Source organism: Astyanax mexicanus, chromosome 4 (assembly GCF_023375975.1).
Source record: "Astyanax mexicanus isolate ESR-SI-001 chromosome 4, AstMex3_surface, whole genome shotgun sequence".
Classification (NCBI taxonomy): Eukaryota; Metazoa; Chordata; class Actinopteri; order Characiformes; family Acestrorhamphidae; genus Astyanax; species Astyanax mexicanus.
In genome coordinates this window covers 5,339,933-5,361,666 of record NC_064411.1, presented here as the reverse complement: position 1 = coordinate 5,361,666, position 21,734 = coordinate 5,339,933, and the positions used below count along the sequence as shown (strand labels likewise).

The 21,734-nt window shown below is 36.8% G+C and overlaps 5 protein-coding genes across 6 annotated transcripts in view; 4 read left to right on the top strand and 1 right to left on the bottom strand.

The window, feature by feature from the left end:
• The window catches only part of LOC125801383 (zinc finger protein 420-like), a 106,306-nt gene extending 86,193 nt beyond the window's left edge, over positions 1-20,113 (top strand). The window contains exon 3 of the transcript XR_007438686.1: positions 19,123-20,113. The gene's annotated coding sequence lies outside the window, so the exon portion shown is untranslated. The remainder of the gene's footprint in view (positions 1-19,122) is intronic.
• The window catches only part of LOC125801463 (zinc finger protein 239-like), a 430,185-nt gene that overhangs the window by 296,156 nt on the left and 112,295 nt on the right, over positions 1-21,734 (bottom strand). The window lies entirely within an intron of this gene.
• Positions 1-21,734, top strand: part of LOC125801533 (gastrula zinc finger protein XlCGF49.1-like) — a 206,740-nt gene that overhangs the window by 126,900 nt on the left and 58,106 nt on the right. The window lies entirely within an intron of this gene.
• LOC125801203 (gastrula zinc finger protein XlCGF49.1-like) overlaps positions 1-21,734 on the top strand; it is a 254,562-nt gene that overhangs the window by 178,528 nt on the left and 54,300 nt on the right. The gene's annotated exons all lie outside the window — the stretch shown is intronic.
• LOC125801323 (zinc finger protein ZFP2-like) lies at positions 3,152-20,113 on the top strand. The gene is made up of 2 exons (XM_049477857.1): positions 3,152-3,419; positions 15,402-20,113. Exon 2 carries the CDS (start codon positions 15,521-15,523, stop codon positions 16,553-16,555), a length of 1,035 nt encoding a protein of 344 aa, XP_049333814.1. The 5' UTR covers positions 3,152-3,419; positions 15,402-15,520; the 3' UTR covers positions 16,556-20,113.

The window sequence follows — 21,734 nt, the reverse complement described above, 5'->3', positions numbered from 1 at the left end:
ACATCCTCAAAAAAGCTTTTTTCCCTACTTCTGTTTCCAACAGAGATTAAATATAATTGCAGTTACTTCAAAATAATCAAACTAACTAAGATCAACGTGTAAACTTTAAGTAAGCAATATTATTATGCATAGAAATATCAGTAGCATGAACTTATTTGATTTCATCATGTGGAAGTGTAAACCATTAATAAACACACTGCAGTTCTAGTTAAATCTGCATTTTTTTATTGACACTTGTAAAGTTTGGTCCTTTAGAAAACCCTGAGTTTCTCACAGGTACATACAATTTTGCGGTGGTGTTCATGTGGATTCATCTTGTAAATTTTGGGGCGGCACAGTGGCAAGAGAGCCTGGGTTCTATTCCAAGCTGGGGTGACCCGGGTCTTTCTGTGTGGAGTTTCCACGTTCTCCCCGTGTCTGCGTGGGGTTTCCTCCGGGTGCTCAGATTTCCTTCCACAGTCCAAAGACAGCACGTCAAGGCCAATTAGGAAGCAGTAGAAATTGCCCCCTAGGTGTGAGTGAATGTGTTTGTGTGTCTGTCCCTGTCTGTCTGCCCTGCGATGGATAGGCAGCCTGTCCAGGGTGTACACTGCCTTCCGTCGATGCCAGCTGGGATAGGCTCCAGCAGTCCCCCATTCGTCTGAAGTCTAGTGGATGTAAGCAAAAAAGGCAAATAGTTGTCACAGACCTGCAAACTTAAAAAACATCAGATTAAATAATGGTAAAGCAATACTTCTTGTAGTTTTGACACTGATGGTATAATATATAAGATAAGACAAGATAAGGTAATACTTTATTGAAACAAAAATGAGGGAATTTGCAGTGTTGCAGATATATTTTTGTGGCGTCATATTCAACACTGTTTGCCAAGTACAGAGGTTCATAATAAAAAAGATTCTACAGTAATATGACTTGTTGTTCAGGATATTCACAGCATATTAGGTTTACTTTCATAAGGCAATGTAACCTTCAACATAGTATTTGATAATCTGGAATTAGGGCAACTGGAAATATGCAGAACAGGCAATTTATTCTCCTGACATCTTCTCAAATGCCAAGTTCAGAGGCTCATTATAAAAAAAAAACTGTACAGTATTTTTTTTTGTTATAAAGGCTGTTCACAGTTTAATAGGTATAGTTTCATAATTTTGTGTCAAACTTAACAGACTATTTGAGAATCTGGATTTAGGGCATCTGGAAATATGCAGAACAGGCAATTTATTCTCCTTTAATCTTCTCAAATGCCAAGTTCAGAGGGTCATAATAAAAAAAAACTGTATAGTAATATTTCTAGTTATTTAGGCTCCTCACAGTCTAATAGGTATATTTTCATAATGTGGTGTCTGATTCAACAGACTATTTGAGAATCTGGATTTAGGGCATCTGTAACATGCAGAACAGGCAATTTATTCTTCTTTAATCTTCTCAAATGCCAAGTTCACAGGGTCATAATAAAAAAACTGTACAGTAATATTTTTATCTATTTAGGCTAATCACAGTCTAATAGGTATATTTTCATAATGTGGTGTCTGATTCAACAGACTATTTGAGAATCTGGATTTAGGGCATCTGGAAATATGCAGAACAGGCAATTTATTCTTCTTTAATCTTCTCAAATGCCAAGTTCACAGGGTCATAATAAAAAACTGTACAGTAATATGTTTTGTTATTTAGGCTATTCACAGTTTAATAGGTATATTTTCATAATGTGGTGTCTGATTCAACAGACTATTTGAGAATCTGGATTTAGGGCATCTGAAAACATGCAGAACAGGCAATTTATTCTTCTTTAATCTTCTCAAATGCCAAGTTCACAGGGTCATAATAAAAAAACTGTACAGTAATATTTTTAGCTCTTTGGGCTCATCACAGTGTAATAGGTATGTTTTCATGATTTTGTGTCAAATTTAACAGACTATTTGACAATCTGGAATTAGGGTAACTGGAAATATGCAGAACAGGCAATTTATTCTCCTTTAATCTTCTCAAATGCCAAGTTCAGAGGGTCATAATAAAAAAAACTGTACAGTAATATTTTTAGCTCTTTAGGTTATTCACAGTCTAATAGGTATGTTTTCGTAATGTGGTGTCTGATTCAACAGACTATTTGAGAATCTGGATTTCGGGCATCTGGAAATATGCAGAACAGGCAATTTATTCTTCTTTAATCTTCTCAAATGCCAAGTTCACAGGGTCATAATAAAAAAACTGTACAGTAATATTTTTAGCTCTTTAGGCTAATCACAGTCTAATGGGTATATTTTCATAATGTGGTGTCTGATTCAACAGACTATTTGAGAATCTGGATTTAGGGCATCTGTAAACATGCAGAACAGGCAATTTATTCTTCTTTAATCTTCTCAAATGCCAAGTTCAGAGGGTCATAATAAAAAAAACTGTACAGTAATATTTTTAGCTCTTTGGGCTCATCACAGTGTAATAGGTATGTTTTCATGATTTTGTGTCAAATTTAACAGACTATTTGACAATCTGGAATTAGGGTAACTGGAAATATGCAGAACAGGCAATTTATTCTTCTTTAATCTTCTCAAATGCCAAGTTCAGAGGGTCATAATAAAAAAAACTGTACAGTAATATTTTTAGCTCTTTAGGTTATTCACAGTCTAATAGGTATGTTTTCGTAATGTGGTGTCTGATTCAACAGACTATTTGAGAATCTGGATTTCGGGCATCTGGAAATATGCAGAACAGGCAATTTATTCTTCTTTAATCTTCTCAAATGCCAAGTTCACAGGGTCATAATAAAAAAACTGTACAGTAATATTTTTAGCTCTTTAGGCTAATCACAGTCTAATGGGTATATTTTCATAATGTGGTGTCTGATTCAACAGACTATTTGAGAATCTGGATTTAGGGCATCTGTAAACATGCAGAACAGGCAATTTATTCTTCTTTAATCTTCTCAAATGCCAAGTTCAGAGGGTCATAATAAAAAAAACTGTACAGTAATATTTTTAGCTCTTTGGGCTCATCACAGTGTAATAGGTATGTTTTCATGATTTTGTGTCAAATTTAACAGACTATTTGACAATCTGGAATTAGGGTAACTGGAAATATGCAGAACAGGCAATTTATTCTTCTTTAATCTTCTCAAATGCCAAGTTCAGAGGGTCATAATAAAAAAAACTGTAAGTATCACATAAAAAAATATTTTCTTTCCTATTTTAGTGAAATACTTTATTCTAATTTGTAAAATGAAAGAAAAGCCCCATAGAAGTAGTTCTACGCTGTTTTAAATGAGAGTTTTAGCTGTTTAGCTCCATTCAGCGCGGTGATGGGGTGTAATGTGATATGGAGGGGGCGGAGCTCTACATAACCCGAGTGAGGCTGAGCTTCGGGCTCTGCAGTTCTTTCGCAGCGCCTGAGGAGGAAGAGCAGGATCAGCTGAATTACAGAAGGTATGGAGAAGTTTCTCTCTCTTTCTTTAACACGCTGTTCTACATTCACTCCTACACCAACACCACCTTCACCACCTTCAGCATGTGCAGCATTTACACCACCAGCACTGGATCTTCTCCTAGCTCTGCTCAGCAGTTATGTGTCGTTCGAGAACGATGCAGCTCTAAGCGTCGGCTCTTTGTGAACGATTCCACAATGGGAGCGTTTTAGGATCCTATTTGGGATCCGTTTTTTTTTTCCTTCAGTATGTCGCTGTCTCTCCGCCTCCCTGTCGTTGCGCTTGTGCTCTGCAAAGTGTCGCAGAGCCCACAGTATTTTTACAACGTCATTTTTTTTGTCCTTCGGTGCCTCGCTGTCTCCACTCCACCTATGGAGCTAAATTAGTGCCAAAACTACGCAAATAAAGAAAATGCGCTTCCAGCGATTCCCCAGAGCATTATTTTACACTGATTAAGGTGTTTAATACATCTATAATAATCACCACTCTACCATTTTATATCCGATTTACACACGGTTTGATTTGTTACAAACAGCAGAGATGTAGTTATGATATAGGAAGCTGTTACACATTACAAATATGAGCTTTCATGCTGAAATATTTTATATTATGCTCTTTAAAAAAGAAAGAAAAAATATTAATCAGTGTTTAAATTAATTAGATAGATAGATAGATAGATAGATAGATAGATAGATGAGTAATCATATCGACCTGGTCATCACCACACAGCCTGCCTCACTCATCCTGACAGAAAAAAAACCTAAAATATTAGCTTGTAAAATGACCCAGTGGTGTTATAGCAGAATAACACACCTAACGGTTAAAGTTAACTATATAACGAAAAGGATTAACCATACAACCATTACAAACTGTGTGTACATTATCCTACCATTTAGGCTATATATCAACAACTAATAACAAATTCATGTTTTTAGGACATTCACGCTGTTGGTAGTATGTGATGTTTGGAATTGCTAGCTAGCTTGGCTAGGTCGCTAGCATTGGCTTGATAAGGTAAAGGTGGCTAAACTGTAACTTACCTTTAAAAATAATGTAATGTGCCCCTATATCCAGTTGCTGTATCCTTTTAACAAAACTGCTTTTGTTATTCAGTATTTTTCTACATTGTTCGTGACGCATTAAAAAAACATGGTGCATGCTCCACACAGTATTTTTATGTACAGATTTACAAATGTGTTAGCAATAGTAAAATGTTTTATGATGTGATTTTGTTTGGTGAGAATAATGTCATGATACAACCCAGCAAACATGCCCACACTGGGCCAATGAGGTTGGTGCGGTACCGCCCCCATATGGGCAGCCCAAATCGGACCAATGGGTATTTGCACATTGGGCCAACAGAGATTTGTAGAGCTCTAACACTAACACACAAACACACACACACACACACACACATATGCCCTCAGCGGAAAACCAATTGTGGCCCCAAATTTTTAGAACTGTGCAATATTGAACAGAGAACACTTTTCAAGGAAGAAAATTTAAAGCTGTGCTATTGGCACTTTGACATTTTTTGCAACTGGCTGTAAAACAATTATATAAATAACACAATTTAAAGTGTATAGTAAATTAATACATTTATTACAAAGTATCATGTTTAAAAAAAAATTAAAAACAACACACAACAGTATTTAAGTAAATTAAATCCCAAATTTATATTTTAGCATGTAGATAAACATGTACTGCATAGATATCTCCATTTGCAAAAACAGTATTTATAATAAACGGTATGATATAAATATCAAACATAATACAAAATAACAAAGAATTATACAACTTAAATTAAAAATATATATATATATAATATATATATATATATAAACATCAATAAAACAGCAAATCATATTCTTGAATAAATACTTAAATGCACTAGACTGATGTAGTAGATGAATAATAAATAAACTATTATTGCTACTGGAACAAAGCCTCTGGGGTGGGTTTCCCGAAAACGATCAACCTTAGCGAATAACGAACGAACTAACGAATGACGTGAGTAAAGAACGAGCCAGTTCTGCGAGTGTTTCCCAAAGAGCTTCGCAACGTGAAAATTAACAAAGGAGGTTAAAGAACGTCTTTGTTGAATCCTCCCCCGAAACAGCGCACTCAATCGATCCACACATATCGATTATTATGCAGTATTTATTCAGTATTACACCCTAAAAATGTAAAAAAGTGTTGTAATCATCAATATGATACATATTTTGAAATTTAAATTACAAAAGGATGTACTTTGGCATTAATAAAATACTCCTACAGATACATATGGCTAAATAAATAAGTCATATGTTTATATATAAATGTTTAATAAACATTAAACTTTTTAAAAAACTATTATTGTTAATATACATATATATTATATTAATAGATATTGTACTAATATTATTAATAGTAATATTGATAATAATATTAATTTATTATTATAATTATTAATAATATAAAAATAATATAATAATATAAAAATAATTATTGTTCCGTATATATTGTTGTAAAAAGAAAATGAAAGATGGGTTACCCCCATCCACCATCCGGGGTACAACTCCCCTGCGTGTTCGTTTTGATGGAGAGAGTCGCAGACAGGTGGAGTGGAGTTGAAAGCAAATCAAGTATTTATTACAAAATACTGAATTCAGGAGAACCAATACATACAAGACAGTTAGCAGCCATCAAATAGTAAAAGTTCTGACCCCCCTCTGATCTGACTCCATGTTTATACCCCAAATGACGTGAAACCTGCTGATGAGGCGTTGCTAAAATCATCTCATGTTAGTATGCATAATTTCACGTGTTAGTAATCCGTTTCACGTGTCTGACCGGACCACTAGTGTTTGGCCTTGACTGTGTCCAGCCAGAACTGAACATTGTGGCATTATCTGTGTGCGTGTGCGTCACTCCCCGCTTTGAAGAGCTGCAGGTTTAGGGAGGCACCCACACACAGAGAAGGCCGCTTTGACCTAAGAGCCTCCTCTGTATCAATTTAGTTCATACAGAGTGCACCAGTCGATGATTGATGGCCGTTAGTTGTGACCAAAATGCCTTAAGCATGAGCTAAACAAGTCACACAATGGATTTCTTATGTTATATGTTAATGTGTTAGTGGCGCGTGGTTAGTCCGCCATACAATAGATCCTATGTGTTAGTAAATGCCTTATGTATCATGTGGGTTAGTTTGTCATATAATAGAGTCTGTGTTAGTTACATGCCTGATCAAGCAATGTTTAACTATATGTGTAAATAATATATATTGTGAGGATTGGATAATCTTCTATATAAATGTGTATAAAATACAAGGTTTCACACAATGATTATGTAATTATAGATGCTAAAGTTAAGTAATCATTATTGAAGGATATTTGTCAACACACCCAAGGTATAATAAACGTTAACTCTTCAATATACACACACACACACTGTGAAGCTCCAGCTCATCCTAAATCAACATCTCAGTTGGGTTTAGGTCAGGGGATTTTGAAGGCCATGCACCTCTTTGTTAACTAGATAATTCCATATGCGTCAATTAATTGTTTTCATAGTTTTCATAGTTTTAATATTAATCGACAATGTAAAAAAAATAAATAAATAAAAAATGAGACGTGTCAACTTTTGACTGGTATTTATATATTTGCGAGCTGACACACCCCAGAGTTTGCCCAGATGAACGGCCACAATGTTGGTTAGAAGCAGTGATGGTATAGTTACTTTGAAAAAGTAATCCGATTACTGATTACTGATTACTCCTTTAAAAAGTAACTTAGTAACTTTATGGATTACTTGATTTTAAAAGTAACTAAGTTACTTTATTAGTTATTTTCAGCAGCTGCAGACACCACCTCCCGCCGCCTTAACATAAACATTATAACCAGTTTTGCCAATACTCCCTTTATTGGAAAATGCATTTTTAACAGCAACAATTTATCTCTGTTAAGTTGAACTATTTCCTAAAAAATACGTTTTTTTTATAAAAATAAAAAAATTAACATAAATATATTTTTTTATAAAAAATAAAATATGGTCTTTCTTGATTTTACTAAACATAAATACTTGTTTTTATAAAAAATATATAAAATAAAGAAAGTCTTTCTTGACCTTACATATTTAACACTGTAAAACTGAACATTGAACCTGTTGTTCTCAGCAGGGCAGCAAGGAGTGGTTTTATAAAACAGAACCGTGTATATGGTCTAGACCAGGGATCACATATTTGCAGACTGGGGTCCGGGTCCGGACCCAGACGTTGTCCAATACGGACCCATACCGGACCCAACTACTGAGAGAGATTTAATTCTGACAGTGTTCATTTAAAGCACCGGAACTTTTCTTGTCTTTACGGTATACGCGCAGTGAACTTCCAATCACGTGTGGTGTAAAATCTTTAAATGCTCTCCTCTGCCAATCAAATTTGTGGCAGACCGCTGCCCTGGCTAGTGAATTGGGACTCGGCCACAAAAAAAACGCCTTTATAAAGAGATAGGGCGCCGAGAACTGGCGGAAAACGAAAACGGGCGGAAACTAAAGACACGCCGAGCGCGAGAGAGAGAGAGACAGGGGAGAAAGCGAGACGCGTGTGATTGGGGAAGAGCGGTGTGTGTGTGTGTGTGTGTGTGTGTGTGTGAGTGTGAGGTGGAGAGAGAGAGAGAGTAACGCATAGTGACTTAAATAAGTAACTTTAATCTGATTACTGGATTGGAAATAGTAACGCGTTAGATTACTCGTTACTGAAAAAAAGGGTCAGATTAAGTAACGCGTTACTGACATCACTGGTTAGAAGCACCTAAATAAAGAATAATATTAAATATTACCTGCACATTCACCGATACCCTTTACAATACGTGTAGGTGTGAGTAAAGACACTGCAGGCGTCCCCTGCACCGGACCTACAGTACCAGGAATTTTCCCAATAGCATGGAAATATATTGTATTGTGCTGTAATTCCCGGGCTGGTGGGAAGTGTATATAAGTGTGTGTATGCCACATAACAGCCTGATTACAGAATCCACGGACTTGGTGACTTTGCAGCTTTGCTTATACCGTGAGCATCATCTGCAGGAATCTGGATTTTTAATAATTTATGGGTTTGATTGGTCAATTCCAGTATGCCCAGTTAGACTACACAGAGAAAGTTGGCATTATAATATAATATAATATAATATAAAATATAATATAATATATAATATAATATAATATATAATATAATATATGATATAATATAATATAATATATGATATAATATAATATAATATATGATATAATATAATATAACTCATTCACTCACTTACTCACTCATCGTCAACCGCTTTATCCGTTAAGGGTCGCGGGGGGAGGGGGGGGGGGGGGGGGGGGGGGTGGCTGGAGTCTATACCAGCCGGCATCGGGGGGAAGGCAGTATACACCCTGGACAGGCCGCCAATCCATCGCAGGGCAGACAGACAAACAGGCACATCCACTCACACACTCACACCTAAGGGGCAATTTTTATCCGACATCCAATTAGCCTGAATTTTGGACTGTGGGAGGAAACCGGAGCACCCACAGACACGGGAAATAATATAATAATATAATATAATATAATAATATTAATTATTATAATAATAATTATATATATATATATATATATATATATATATATATATATATATATATATATATATATATATAATTGATTATAATTAATAGTAACATAATATAATTGCTTCAAGCAGGGAAATTATAATTTTTCTCCCTCAAAATTGGCGGTCCCTGGTGTTTAAGGTAATGAACTGCAAGTAGAGATCCCCTAAAGAAGCTCTTAAGAATAACGACTGGGTGAGGGCACTCGTTAATCTGCGAGCGAGTTTACGTAGTACTTTAGTTACGCACGGGTTTGGGAAACACTCTTTAATTAACGATCAATCTTAAGTACGAGTTAACGAAGTTCTTAGCGTAACGAAGCTTTCAGGAAACCCACCCCTGATCTCTATTATTAATTTTATTCCTCTTGCTTGTAGACTTGGAACCAAAATGTCATCCCAATCAAACCAGTAAAAAAAAATTCTAATTGAATATAACATTAGTTTTTGCATTAAGGTTTTTATCTCACAGCAATAATAATGAAGGAGAAAATAGATGTACTTTACATAAATAGAACAGATATAGTTAATCATAATATCAAAAATGAATATTGTTTATGCATTAATATAGCATAGATCATAAATTAACTATTTTTTTGAAGGGACTGCATGAGACGATGCTTCCGTCCACCTGAACGGTCCCGTGCATTCCAAAGCCAAACCTTTGCAACCTGCTCGATCTCTGCATCCTTTGGTGGTGGCATGATTGATCTTCTCACGGCCTCTTAAAATGATAATATAGAGATATGAGAATGCAGTCAGGTAAATACTACATCTGTTAGTGTCTTTTCATGTACAATGCTTAATTTTAGAGAAATTTGCAGACTGTATTTGATTACAGTGATTCTTATATAGTGATAGTTATTTGAATTTGAATTTCTTCAGGCTATTCATGGTGAAACATAAATAGCCTTTACAGTCACTGTGTGTGACTGGTAGTTACATTCTATAAACATGTGAGGTGGCCGATATCAGGATATCAGGTTCACAAAAATACCAAAACTTTTTAAAATGATATCTTTCCCTTAGCTTAACTGGCTATCTTTGCATTAGCTTAACTGAATATCTTTCCCTTAGCTTAACTGGTTAGCTTTCCCTTAGCTTAGCTGGCTATATTTCCCTTAGCTTAACTGGCTATCTTTCCCTTAGCTTAACTGGCTATCTTTCCCTTAGCTTAACTGAATATCTTTCCCTTAGCTTAACTGGCTATCTTTCCCTTAGCTTAACTGGCTAGCTTTCCATTAGCTTAACTGGCTAGCTTTCCATTAGCTTAACTGGCTAGCTTTCCCTTAGCTTAACTGGCTAGCTTTCCCTTAGCTTAACTGGCTAGCTTTCCCTTAGCTTAACTGGCTATCTTTCCCTTAGCTTAACTGGCTAGCTTTCCCTTAGCTTAACTGGCTATCTTTCCCTTAGCTTAACTGGCTATCTTTCCCTTAGCTTAACTGGCTATCTTTCCCTTAGCTTAACTGGCTACCTTTCCCTAAGCTTAACTGGCTATCTTTCCCTTAGCTTAACTGGCTATCTTTCCCTTAGCTTAACTGGCTATCTTTCCCTTAGCTTAACTGGCTATCTTTCCCTTAGCTTAACTGGCTAGCTTTCCCTTAGCTTAACTGGCTAGCTTTCCATTAGCTTAACTGGCTAGCTTTCCCTTAGCTTAACTGGCTAGCTTTCCCTTAGCTTAACTGGCTAGCTTTCCCTTAGCTTAGCTGGATATCTTTCCCTTAGCTTAACTGGCTAGCTTTCCGTTAGCTTAACTGGCTATATTTCCGTTAGCTTAGTTGGATATCTTTCCCTTAGCTTAGCTGGCTATATTTCCGTTAGCTTAGCTGGCTAGCTTTCCCTTAGCTTAACTGGCTAGCTTTCCCTTAGCTTAAGTGGCTATCTTTCCCTTAGCTTAACTGGCTATCTTTCCCTTAGCTTAACTGGCTATCTTTCCCTTAGCTTAACTGGCTATCTTTCCCTTAGCTTAACTGGCTATCTTTCCCTTAGCTTAACTGGCTATCTTTCCCTTAGCTTAACTGGCTATCTTTCCCTTAGCTTAACTGGCTAATTAAATATCACATGCAAAAATAAAAAAAATATGTAACTTTTATAACCTTGCTGGCTTACACAAAGTGTATAGTCAAGCACAAAAACATTTATAATTTAATATTTTTATTTATTTATTATCAGCACTACCAATAATAAAGGTGAGATTATGAATCAGCACCATGGAGCAAATTCGTAGCTATCCAAAATATTAAATAAAAATATTTTTTATAAATAAAAATGTATAGCTATACAGTATATGTCTTGAAAAATATGAGATGTTACTATGTGTGTGTGTGTGTGTGCCCCTCCAAAGGTCTCTGCACAACTCTGCTGTGGTACCTTGATTTTTCTCCACTTTTGGTTTAGAAAATCTTTCAGAGCTGATACTACATTTCACACAGTGTTGCTCCTATCCACTAAGCTAGCTAAGCTAGCTAATCTACCTAGCTCTCACAGACAAAAACAATAAAAAATATTCAGATACCCTTCATATGAACTTGTTATGACACAAACTTTCAGATTGTAAAATATTGTATGGTAAATTTGGGCTGACCCAGAGTAACCTAGCATAGGATTTGTGTGGGCAAGGGCGTAGGAGCGGGCTTGATATTGGGGGGGACACATTTGCCAATATGAACCCAAGCCCACCCAATAGTTTCCTAGAACAACATTTGTGGAAATTACTTTTAATTAAAAGTAAATTATTATTATAAGGTGATTTTACAACCTAAACATGTTACTCCACATTACAGCTACTGTTGTTAGAAAAATTATGCAAGCAATGTCTGAGTTATCACCTAATATTTAAAATAATATAACAGATTATTATTATTATTATTATTATTATTATTATTATTATTATTATTATTATTATTATGTATTGGCATGTCAATTCTGTTGTATATTTACATTTTCTCCTGCACTTTTATTTTTTTCTACTGAGAGCTCTTCTTAAGATGGTGTCCTTTTATGTAAAAGAATTTAACTTTACGTTTCATAGAGACTTTTATAAACGTCAGGATATGTGGTCTTACTGTGAAATACAAATGAACAGAAGTCACGTTACGGCAGTGTTTCTCAACCCAGTTCTTATATATTCTACTGCATATTAAAACTGTTCTGCATATTCTAGAGCTTCCTCTGGTGGATATACATGATTAATTTAGGCTCCATAGGGGGCTAAAGGATTTTAACAGGTAAACTCAGTAAATGACTGTTTATTAGCTGATCAGGTGGAAAACACTAGTTTAGGGCAGTGATCGGGGTTAAGTAACAGCTTTAAACTACCAACTTAAAGTACTGTACGAAATTCTGGCGATCATCTACATCCAGCTTCTAGTTAACTAGTTAGTTAAATCAATTTTCGTTCATTATAGCTCACAGTAAGTCCTGTAATCCTAAATGAATAAACAGTTTGAAAATTAAAGTGATTAGCTGATCAGGTACAGGGAAACATTACATATATATTTTATTTTTTTCCTTTAACCCTGACTCCCAATCTAGCTAATTCCAAAGATAAGCTTACACACTAACACAGCTGCAGTTTATTAATCACAGTGGGTTTAATCTGTGTGCTGATTCAGAGACGTGTATTTTTAACCAGCTAGCAGAAACATATCATCACAGTTGAAGTGGTTAGCCTATCGTTACCTTTCTTTTAGAAAAATCTCCGTATATCCATCTCTGTTTTAAAATCAGCTGAAGCTGCTGCGTCCCGATCCCGCTGCTAAATCTCACAGCGAGGGGGCGGGGCTTCCCCAACAGCAAACTGCCTCTGCTCCGCGCGCCGCAAAACCAGCAAGCTGATTGGCTGTTTTTACTGAGAGGCGGGACTTAATACCTGAACCGGCTCCGTGATTGGTCCGGTCTGTCTCCTCATTAATAGTACAGCTGACCTGAGCGAACTGATATCATTTTTGGGGGGGACAAATCCACCTGTTTCTAATATTGGGTGGGAAATGTCCCACCCATCCACCCCGGTTCCTACGCCTATGTGTGTGGGCATGCTCACATATGTGTGCGTGCTGCCCACATATAACCCACAATGCCTACTGTGTGTAAATGGTGCAGGCTGAATTAGGGCTGACCCACAGTGGCCCTGCATGAGATTTGTGTGCACATGCCAAAGTGCAGGTTGCCGACATATAACCCATACCGGGTATGAAATGGTGCAGGCTGAATTAGGGCTGACCCACACTGGCTCTGCATGGGATTTGTGTGGGCATGCTAAACTGTGCTTTGCCCACATATATCCCACACTGGCCCTTCAGGGTGTGAAATGGAGCAGGCTGAATGTGGGCTGACCCACAGTGGCCCTGCCTGGGATTTGTGTGGGCGCATCAAAGTGTTGGCTGTCCAAATAATTCCCACACTGGGCCTACAGGGGCATTAATGCACTGGACCAGTTCAGGCTAGCCCACAGCGGCCTTTTATAGGATTTGAGTGGGCCAGCCAATGAACAGGCTGCCCACAGAAAACCCATGTTGGGCCTGTTTGGAATTTTAATGGGCTAGCCCCTGCCCACAGTGCCCGCACTTAGCCCACGAAGGGCCGATGTGTAGCTTTTTGCTGGGTAATAATGCACTCCATATATGCAGGATTAAAGTAAAATAAATTATACTGGACATATACATATATAAAATGTCTCTAGAAGATATATAATAGGAAATGAAAAGTGTGAATTTTTCTTTTGCTTAAAACAGCAAGAAAGTACTACCCTGAATGTGATAATTAGGGGTGGGTGATATGGCTCCATATTTCAGGGTAATATAGTTCATGATGTTCAAAAATATTGGCAACATTATTTCTTACGATATTTATGGCATACTGCCTTATTAAAACAGATTAATGTCATTTCTGGAGCTGTGATTGTATGCAGATAAATTATCCCATAAATGGTCCTACACCTGAATAAAAAAAGTAATATTATCTAATTTCTAGAACATAAAAACAGGAAGGGGTAGGTCGAGACTCTTCATCAAGCATATACATTTAATACAGGCTTTTTCTGCTTCCGGTCACTGAAATTATTGTATTGAAAAACTAAATATTTGATTATAAAAGGTGAGGGGTAGAGATATACTGCAAGTCAGAAAATTACAAAGATATTTATAAGATAAAATGAGATACACTTTGTTAGAGCAGTATGACATATTTACAGCTAGTGCTGGACGATATGGCCAAAATTTATATCACGATACATTCCTTAATTTCGGTCGATACAATATAATTTCGATATCGATATAAATATTTGGAAGGCCTCAGAAAAACTGTTAGGAATCCCTGCAATGGAAATCTGTACCTATTACTGTCTTTAAAGCCTCCTCTCATAAAAAACTGTATAATACTTTAGAAATTAAAAAATGGTCAGAATGAATTAATGCTCACCTTTATTTGCATGTAGCAATATAAAAACATGACATCTCTGTCAAACACAAACCAATAACCTATTTACATTTTACCAATATAAATAACTTTACATTACAACAGAGGCAGAGCTTCTTATCCTTTTGTAAACATATTTAACAGACCAAAACAAAAGTGCCTCATCCAGGATAAAGAATGCAGAAAGCCTTCATTTATATAAAAGGAACACGATATCACCGTCAAATAAACAAACCTATATCAACTATAAATAACTTAGATACAACATAAACTACATAAGTGCTTCAGCCAGAATAAGGAAGATCTTGTGTGTAGTGAAACTGCTTGAGGTGGTGGAACAGATTAGATGCATTACCGTTGCTAGTCAACTCCACTTTCCGGCACAGTTGGGAGCAAGCTGAAGTTTATCAGACCTTTGAAAGCCGAACCACTGAATTAGACCTGCCTCCCTCAACTATCTCTCCTGTTTAATCACTTGTGGAAGCATCAGGTGTGCTCATTCTGCATCTAAAATCTAAAATTCTGCATCAGGGCCGAGCCTAATCGAGGAACTCGGTTCGGCCGCACTGCGCTCCGCTCGGCTTCATAGCGGGAGGTTCTAGGTGTGGACCGGAGAGCAGCCGAGCTTCAAGTTTTAGTAGTATGGATTATAGTGTAAAGTGTGATACTACTAAAGTAGTAGTATAACACTGTATTCAGTGCTGGACAGCAGCAGTGTTTCTGCTACATACATTTTGCAGCTGCAGCCTGCTGACAGTCAAGATACAACTACATATTAAAATGTCTGTGAATTTATAATGGGATAAAAGTACTGAAGCCTTTATTGTAGTATGAAGGTGTCCCAGTATTTTTCTCCATATAGTGTAACTAATGTAGGTAGTTATTTTTGGTTAATTGACCTGCTTTTATTTTAATACACAAAATTTTTTTCTTTGTTTTTCCAGAATAAAAAACCAGGATATTTAATAAAGAACAGTGTTAAACTGCTGAAAGAGGTGAAGCACAAGCCATCCAGAAGAATCTCCTGAAAACGCAGAAATTGTTTGCTACATTTCACAGACAGATGGAGCCAAGTCCCAACATGGAGGAACATCAGCACTCTGTCAAGAGTTTTACTAAACAGAGTGATCTCAAAAAACACCAGCGCATTCACACAGGAGAGAAACCGTATCACTGCTCAGACTGTGGGAAGAGTTTTAATCAACAGAGACATCTCAAAAAACACCAGCGCATTCACACAGGAGAGAAACCGTATCACTGCTCAGACTGTGGGAAGAGTTTTACTGAACAGAGTAATCTCAAAAATCACCAGCGCATTCACACAGGAGAGAAACCGTATTACTGTTTCGACTGTGGGAAGAGTTTTAATCAACAGAGTAATCTCAAACTGCATCAGCGCATTCACACAGGAGAGAAACCGTATTACTGTTTCGACTGTGGGAAGAGTTTTACTCAACAGAGTAATCTCAAAAAACACCAGCGCATTCACACAGGAGAGAAACCGTATCACTGTTCAGACTGTGGGAAAAGTTTTACTGAACAGAGTAAACTCAAAAATCACCAGCGCATTCACACAGGAGAGAAACCGTATCACTGCTCAGACTGTGGGAAGAGTTTTACTAAACAGAGTGATCTCAAAAATCACCAGCGCATTCACACAGGAGTGAAACCGTATTACTGTTTCGACTGTGGGAAGAGTTTTACTACACAGAGTAGTCTCAAAAATCACCAGCGCATTCACACAGGAGAGAAACCGTATCACTGTTCAGACTGTGGGAAGAGTTTTAATCGACAGAGTCATCTCAAAATACACCAACGCATTCACACAGGAGAAAAACCGTATCACTGCTCCGATTGTGGGAAGAGTTTTACTGAACAGAGTAGTCTCAAAATACACCAAAGCATTCACACAGGAGAGAAACCGTATTATTGCTCCGATTGTGGGAAGAGTTTTACTAGACAGAGTAGTCTCAAAAAACACCAGCGCATTCACACAGGAGAGAAACCGTATCACTGCTCAGACTGTGGGAAGAGTTTTACTAAACAGAGTAATCTCAAAATACACCAACGCATTCACACAGGAGAGAAACCGTATTAATGCTCAGACTGTGGGAAGAGTTTTACTCAACAGAGTAATCTCAAAATACACCAGCGCATTCACACAGGAGAGAAACCATATCACTGTTCAGACTGTGGGAAGAGTTTTACTTTACAGAGTGAACTTATATTACATCAGTGCATTCACAAGAGATAGAAAAGTATCCCAAATCTGTTCCTCTGCCATAAAAAATGCAAACCTTAAATCTTTCAGACAGCCAAAAACACCTCATCATGCACAAAATCTTCACTCTGTTACAAGAACTTCATTTAAAAATGGCTTTTTACAGGTTCAGAAAAATGAATCTTATCCAGAGATGATGTTTACTGAATTTCATGCTGTGTTTTTATGTATGTTTGTATACCTACATTAGTTAATGCCTGCAGAGCTCTTCAACACTTAGTGTTGTGTTTTAAGAAGTTTTTACACACAGAATCATAAATGGTACCACTAACAGCATAAACTAGGAACATACATTTTTATAATTTTTTCAGTGATATGCTGAATAAATAGTAAAGCGATGATGCTAGCTCAGAGTAAAATTGTATATTAAATCTCAGCATTAGCTTTAGAACTAATAATAAACAAAAGTGAGGATTTTATCATTCTGGGACATTTTTAGGTTTAAAAATTGAATATGCTTTGCCATAAGTAGGAAATGATCATTTGGTCAACTTATGTCATTTACAGCCTTAACACATTCTCAATTGTTTACATATAAAAACTTTCTTTATTTTTTCCTCCACTCCACGTTTGTAGTTTGTAGTTGGAGCGAGGGCACTGCCAGTGTTTGCTCCAGATGTTAGATTAGCATTACTTAGTCTTTTAAAATTTAGATGTCGTAGTTTAAAGGAGTAGAGTATTCTTAGGAGTAGAGAATATTCTTAGCTTGCAACAAAAGGCCAACAAAATCCTTTTCAGAGTTAAAAAAAAAAAAAAAAAAAAACGGTCTAGCTGTAGTTTCCATACTGAAAGCAACACTCAGCAGGCTATGCAGCAGTAAGACTGCAGGATCCTTGATTCCCTCTACTGCACATGTGTCAAACACAAGGCCCGCGGGCCAAATGTGGCCACATCCAAGCGAGAGCTTGTAAGATCTTAGTGTCTATAATAAATAGGTCAGAAGCGTTCTTTGACCAAAAACTACATTTCCCACAATGCTTGTCGATTGTATTACCCGCGAAGTTACGGCTTACTGCCACTACACCGCAGTGTAGTCATTGATGTGGAAACCCTGCCGGAGGGAAGGCGTAACTTCGCGGGTGGAATTGAGACATACAAACGTTTATCCCATAATGTCCAGAAAAAGAGAAGTTGATGCAGACGGACGGCTGTGCTTCAAGGTGAAAGACCGGTATGCCTTTTGTGTTACGAAGAGTGTTACTGACCAAAATAAACGCTTGTTAGGAGAGATATAAGTTCTGTGTAAATATTTATAAGACAATAGCTGACAAAATCTGTTTTAATGATGTTAATAAACATCACTGTGACAGCGCTAGTCACAGTTTCACCTCAGCAAAGGAGGAGCACGTGAATCACTTATCTAACCAGCCTGTACTGATTTCTGCCCCCAATAACCCTTTCAATAACCTCCAATAACCTTTAATTAGTCTTCAGTAGCCTTCAACAGTCTAACCTTGCAGCCGTGGTGTGTTCACTAAACTCCGTAGTTATAAACATCCTGAGGTTAGCAGCGCGCTAACTGACCTGTTTATAATGTAATCCGAGCAGTGACTCCGTGACTCTGCTCTAAACTGCTGCTATTAGCTGCTTGGGCTGAAAGATGAACTGTATTATTCGGTTAGTGGGGTTAAAATCTTTATTTTCTACACAGAAGAATTTTAAAAACTGTAAAAACGCTCCAGACTGGCTCAGCTGAGCCCTGTAGCCCGTGGCTGGGCTGTAGCTCTGACTCAGTAAAGACTGCGGGCTTGTGCTGCTGCTGCAGCTTCGACTAGTGGTTGTATGAGGAACTGCTAAATCTGAGGAAATGCTAAATCTATCACATGTTCTTAACAGCTCACAATTTTTTTATTTTATATTTATTAAGCCTTATTTCAGTATCAAACGTTTTGATCAAAGTTAATATAACTTGTATTTAATGTCATTTCTATTCACTTGAATAGTTTGGTTCTTGATTGATGGAGTTTTTGGATTTCATAACATGACAAATTAAAAGGATTTATGTTAATAGAGCAACAAGCAAACATTTTTTTCCATGCAACTGTAATATTTGATTGAATAAATAGTATATTGAGAGTTATTTAACATTAAGGAGTAATTACATTCATTTTATATTACACTTGATTACATTTTATTACATTTATAAGTTACATCTGGCCCTCAGTGGACAGCCAATATGCCAATGTGGCCCTTGGCCAAAATGAGTTTGACACCCCTGCTCTACTGGTTTTCTCATTGGTCTATGGTTCAGTCAGTCTGATTAAAAATCTGCAAGTTAATCTACAGGGATATTTGGTTGTGTTGTGTTGCTAAAGTTATATACTCTGTTATCTTTTCCTTATTTGGTATCGTTTTGCTAAAGGGTTTTTTTTATATCTCTAAAGGTACTAAAAATATCTAATCCATTTACTTTATTGATTGTTTTATCCAGTACCAGCTATTATCGTTGTTTTACATCACCTTATGTATTTACTCATATTCATATCTATGTGATTCAATAAAAGGCTTTTATATTGCAAGATCTGCAATCTTATCTATTCTTTCAACTTAAGCATTTAGCCAAAAGCTTTTGTACACAGCCAAACATACATTCAAGCAACCACTATATACAGTGCCTTGCAAAAGTATTCGGCCCCCCCTTGAACTTTTCAAACTTTTGCCACATTTTGGGCTTCAAACATAAATATATGATTTTTTTGTTTGTTTTTTTGTGAAGAATTAACAAGTGTGTAAGAATACGGAAGAGTTTTGCCTTACTATGTTCATTGTTCATTGATTAAAGGGTTAATCTGTGTGTAACTAAATCAGCATTTCACTTAATCAGTATGTTATTCAAGCATTTAGCACGATTCATGATGATTCACATTGTGACTTAGAATGTATGTATATTGTGTCCTTGTGCTCAAAGCAAGGCCGTTTTTCTTGCACCTTAGCATGATTGATTTTTTCCAGCAGAACCATGAGTTTCTGTACATGTAATCTATAGTCTGATAAGGTTGGGGTGACCGAGTTCTCGGCTGACGTATAGGATGAATAACTGCTTATCAGTATCAGGATCCGGGGGGTGTGAGGAGCCTCCTCACACACCATTAGACTGAGGCCAGGCGAATGCCTGTTTTTATTAGACTCTGTCTAGGAAGAAGAGTAGAGTTGGGCGGGAGAGCTTCTCCCGAGAGGGACTACAGAGCCACAGGTCCTGGTCACACAGCCGAGAACTCTGGAAACCCCAACTTTTCTCACCTTTGGGGTTTTCCTCTTATTTTCACCTTTTTATTTCAATTCAATTTTCAATAATCTTTTTACTCAATTTTTGATGTATCCAAAAAAACTGTTTTGCTCAGAAGATTCTTTGAATAAAATCTGACGGAACTACAATTTTGGACTGGATCTCCTTTTCTTCTTTATGACGTATCATGCCAGATACATCATAATTCGAACAGTAGATCAATAATCTTTCAATCGTGAAGTGGAACGAAATTTATTGGATACACATTATGTTGAGATACTCAGTATTTTGAGAACATTGGTATTTAACTTGTGTGAAACTGACACCAATAAATCCATAACTCCTGCTATTTACTTACATAGAAGTGTTTTTTTTCTCAGTAGCTCAGTCGCTGTGAAGTGTGGAGAATAGTTTTGCAATATATTGATTATCACTGAATCGCAGTTTTGAGATATCACCGTTATCATTAATTTAACACTTTGCTCAAAGGTGCTGAAAAAAACTTGAAAATGGGCCTTGAAAGTGCTTGAAAAGTGCTTGAATTTTACATGGTAAAAGGTGTTTGAACCCTGTGTTTAAAAACCCCAGCAGCACTGCTGCACCTGATCTACATGTACCAACACAACACACAAAAACACGTCACCACATTAGTGTCAATGCAGTTTTAAGAAATATTTATCACGAAAATAAAGCTCTCTGGCGCTGGGAATTAAATATACAGGGTAAAATTTAGGCTAATCGGATATGCAGGTGAAAAAATAAACTGTGAAAAAATATGTGTGTGAATATGTGTATGTTTATACCTACAAATCTCAAATGTAAATTGACATAATATGGACCATTAAATGACGGTAACAACCTGACCGTTTGACACTTAGCTAATCTGCATACCAGTAGGAGAGAGCAGAGATAGACTGGCTGTGTATGAAACGGTAGGCAGCTACCACAATCCCTCATGCCTGAGCTGTTCATATGTTAACACCCACTAAATGATTAACCCTTTACAAGTATTAATATGAACTTTAGGAAAAAGAATATAAACAGAATTGCCCTTTTTTCTATTGTGAGTTAAATGAAGTCACTGCTGCCTATTCTAATAAGCTAACCGTATGACTAGCTTGACGAGTTCTGGGGACATTTTTACATGGGATGTGTCTGAAAGATCTGTGGAAAAAAAGACATTGCTTAAAATAATAAAAAGTATTATTACAAACGTTACAAAAGGACTTTCTGAGCTGAAAACAACAAAAAAAAAGAAAATATGTTTTATAAAATTTATTGAGATATCATATATATCCTATACCCAGTTTATAGACACATTTGGGACATACCGGGGTTGGACAATGAAACTGAAACACCTGTCTACAGTCACTCAGTTTTGGATCTTAGTTTGCATAAAAATAAATTTATGCCAGTTTTTACCCTGAGCTCTGGCTTGCTCCAATTTTTTTCCTCCTTTTTCCTCTCTGTATCACAAACTCTTCTAGTTCCTCCCTTTACCCAAGTTTGATTTTAGGAAGTCTTTATAGCCACAGGGTCAAAATGAGACGCATAAACACTACAGAGCAGGGGTCTCACCATGGGCGCAGATGATTATAGTGACCTCATCCGAAATCTACCATCTACAAGCATAAACGTTGGGGTTTTAATTTAATTAACTGTACGTTTGTGGAATTCTGTGTTCCACAATGCCCTCGTTTTTAATCTAGGAAGCGTTCAGTTCAGAGGTTACATTGTTCGGAGCTCCGTGTTCCAGTTCCAATGTAAATT

Excerpts from the sequence above, each read along its gene's own strand:
- LOC125801323 (XM_049477857.1), top strand. The coding sequence starts at position 15,521 with ATGGAGCCAAGTCCCAACATGGAGGAACATCAGCACTCTGTCAAGAGT.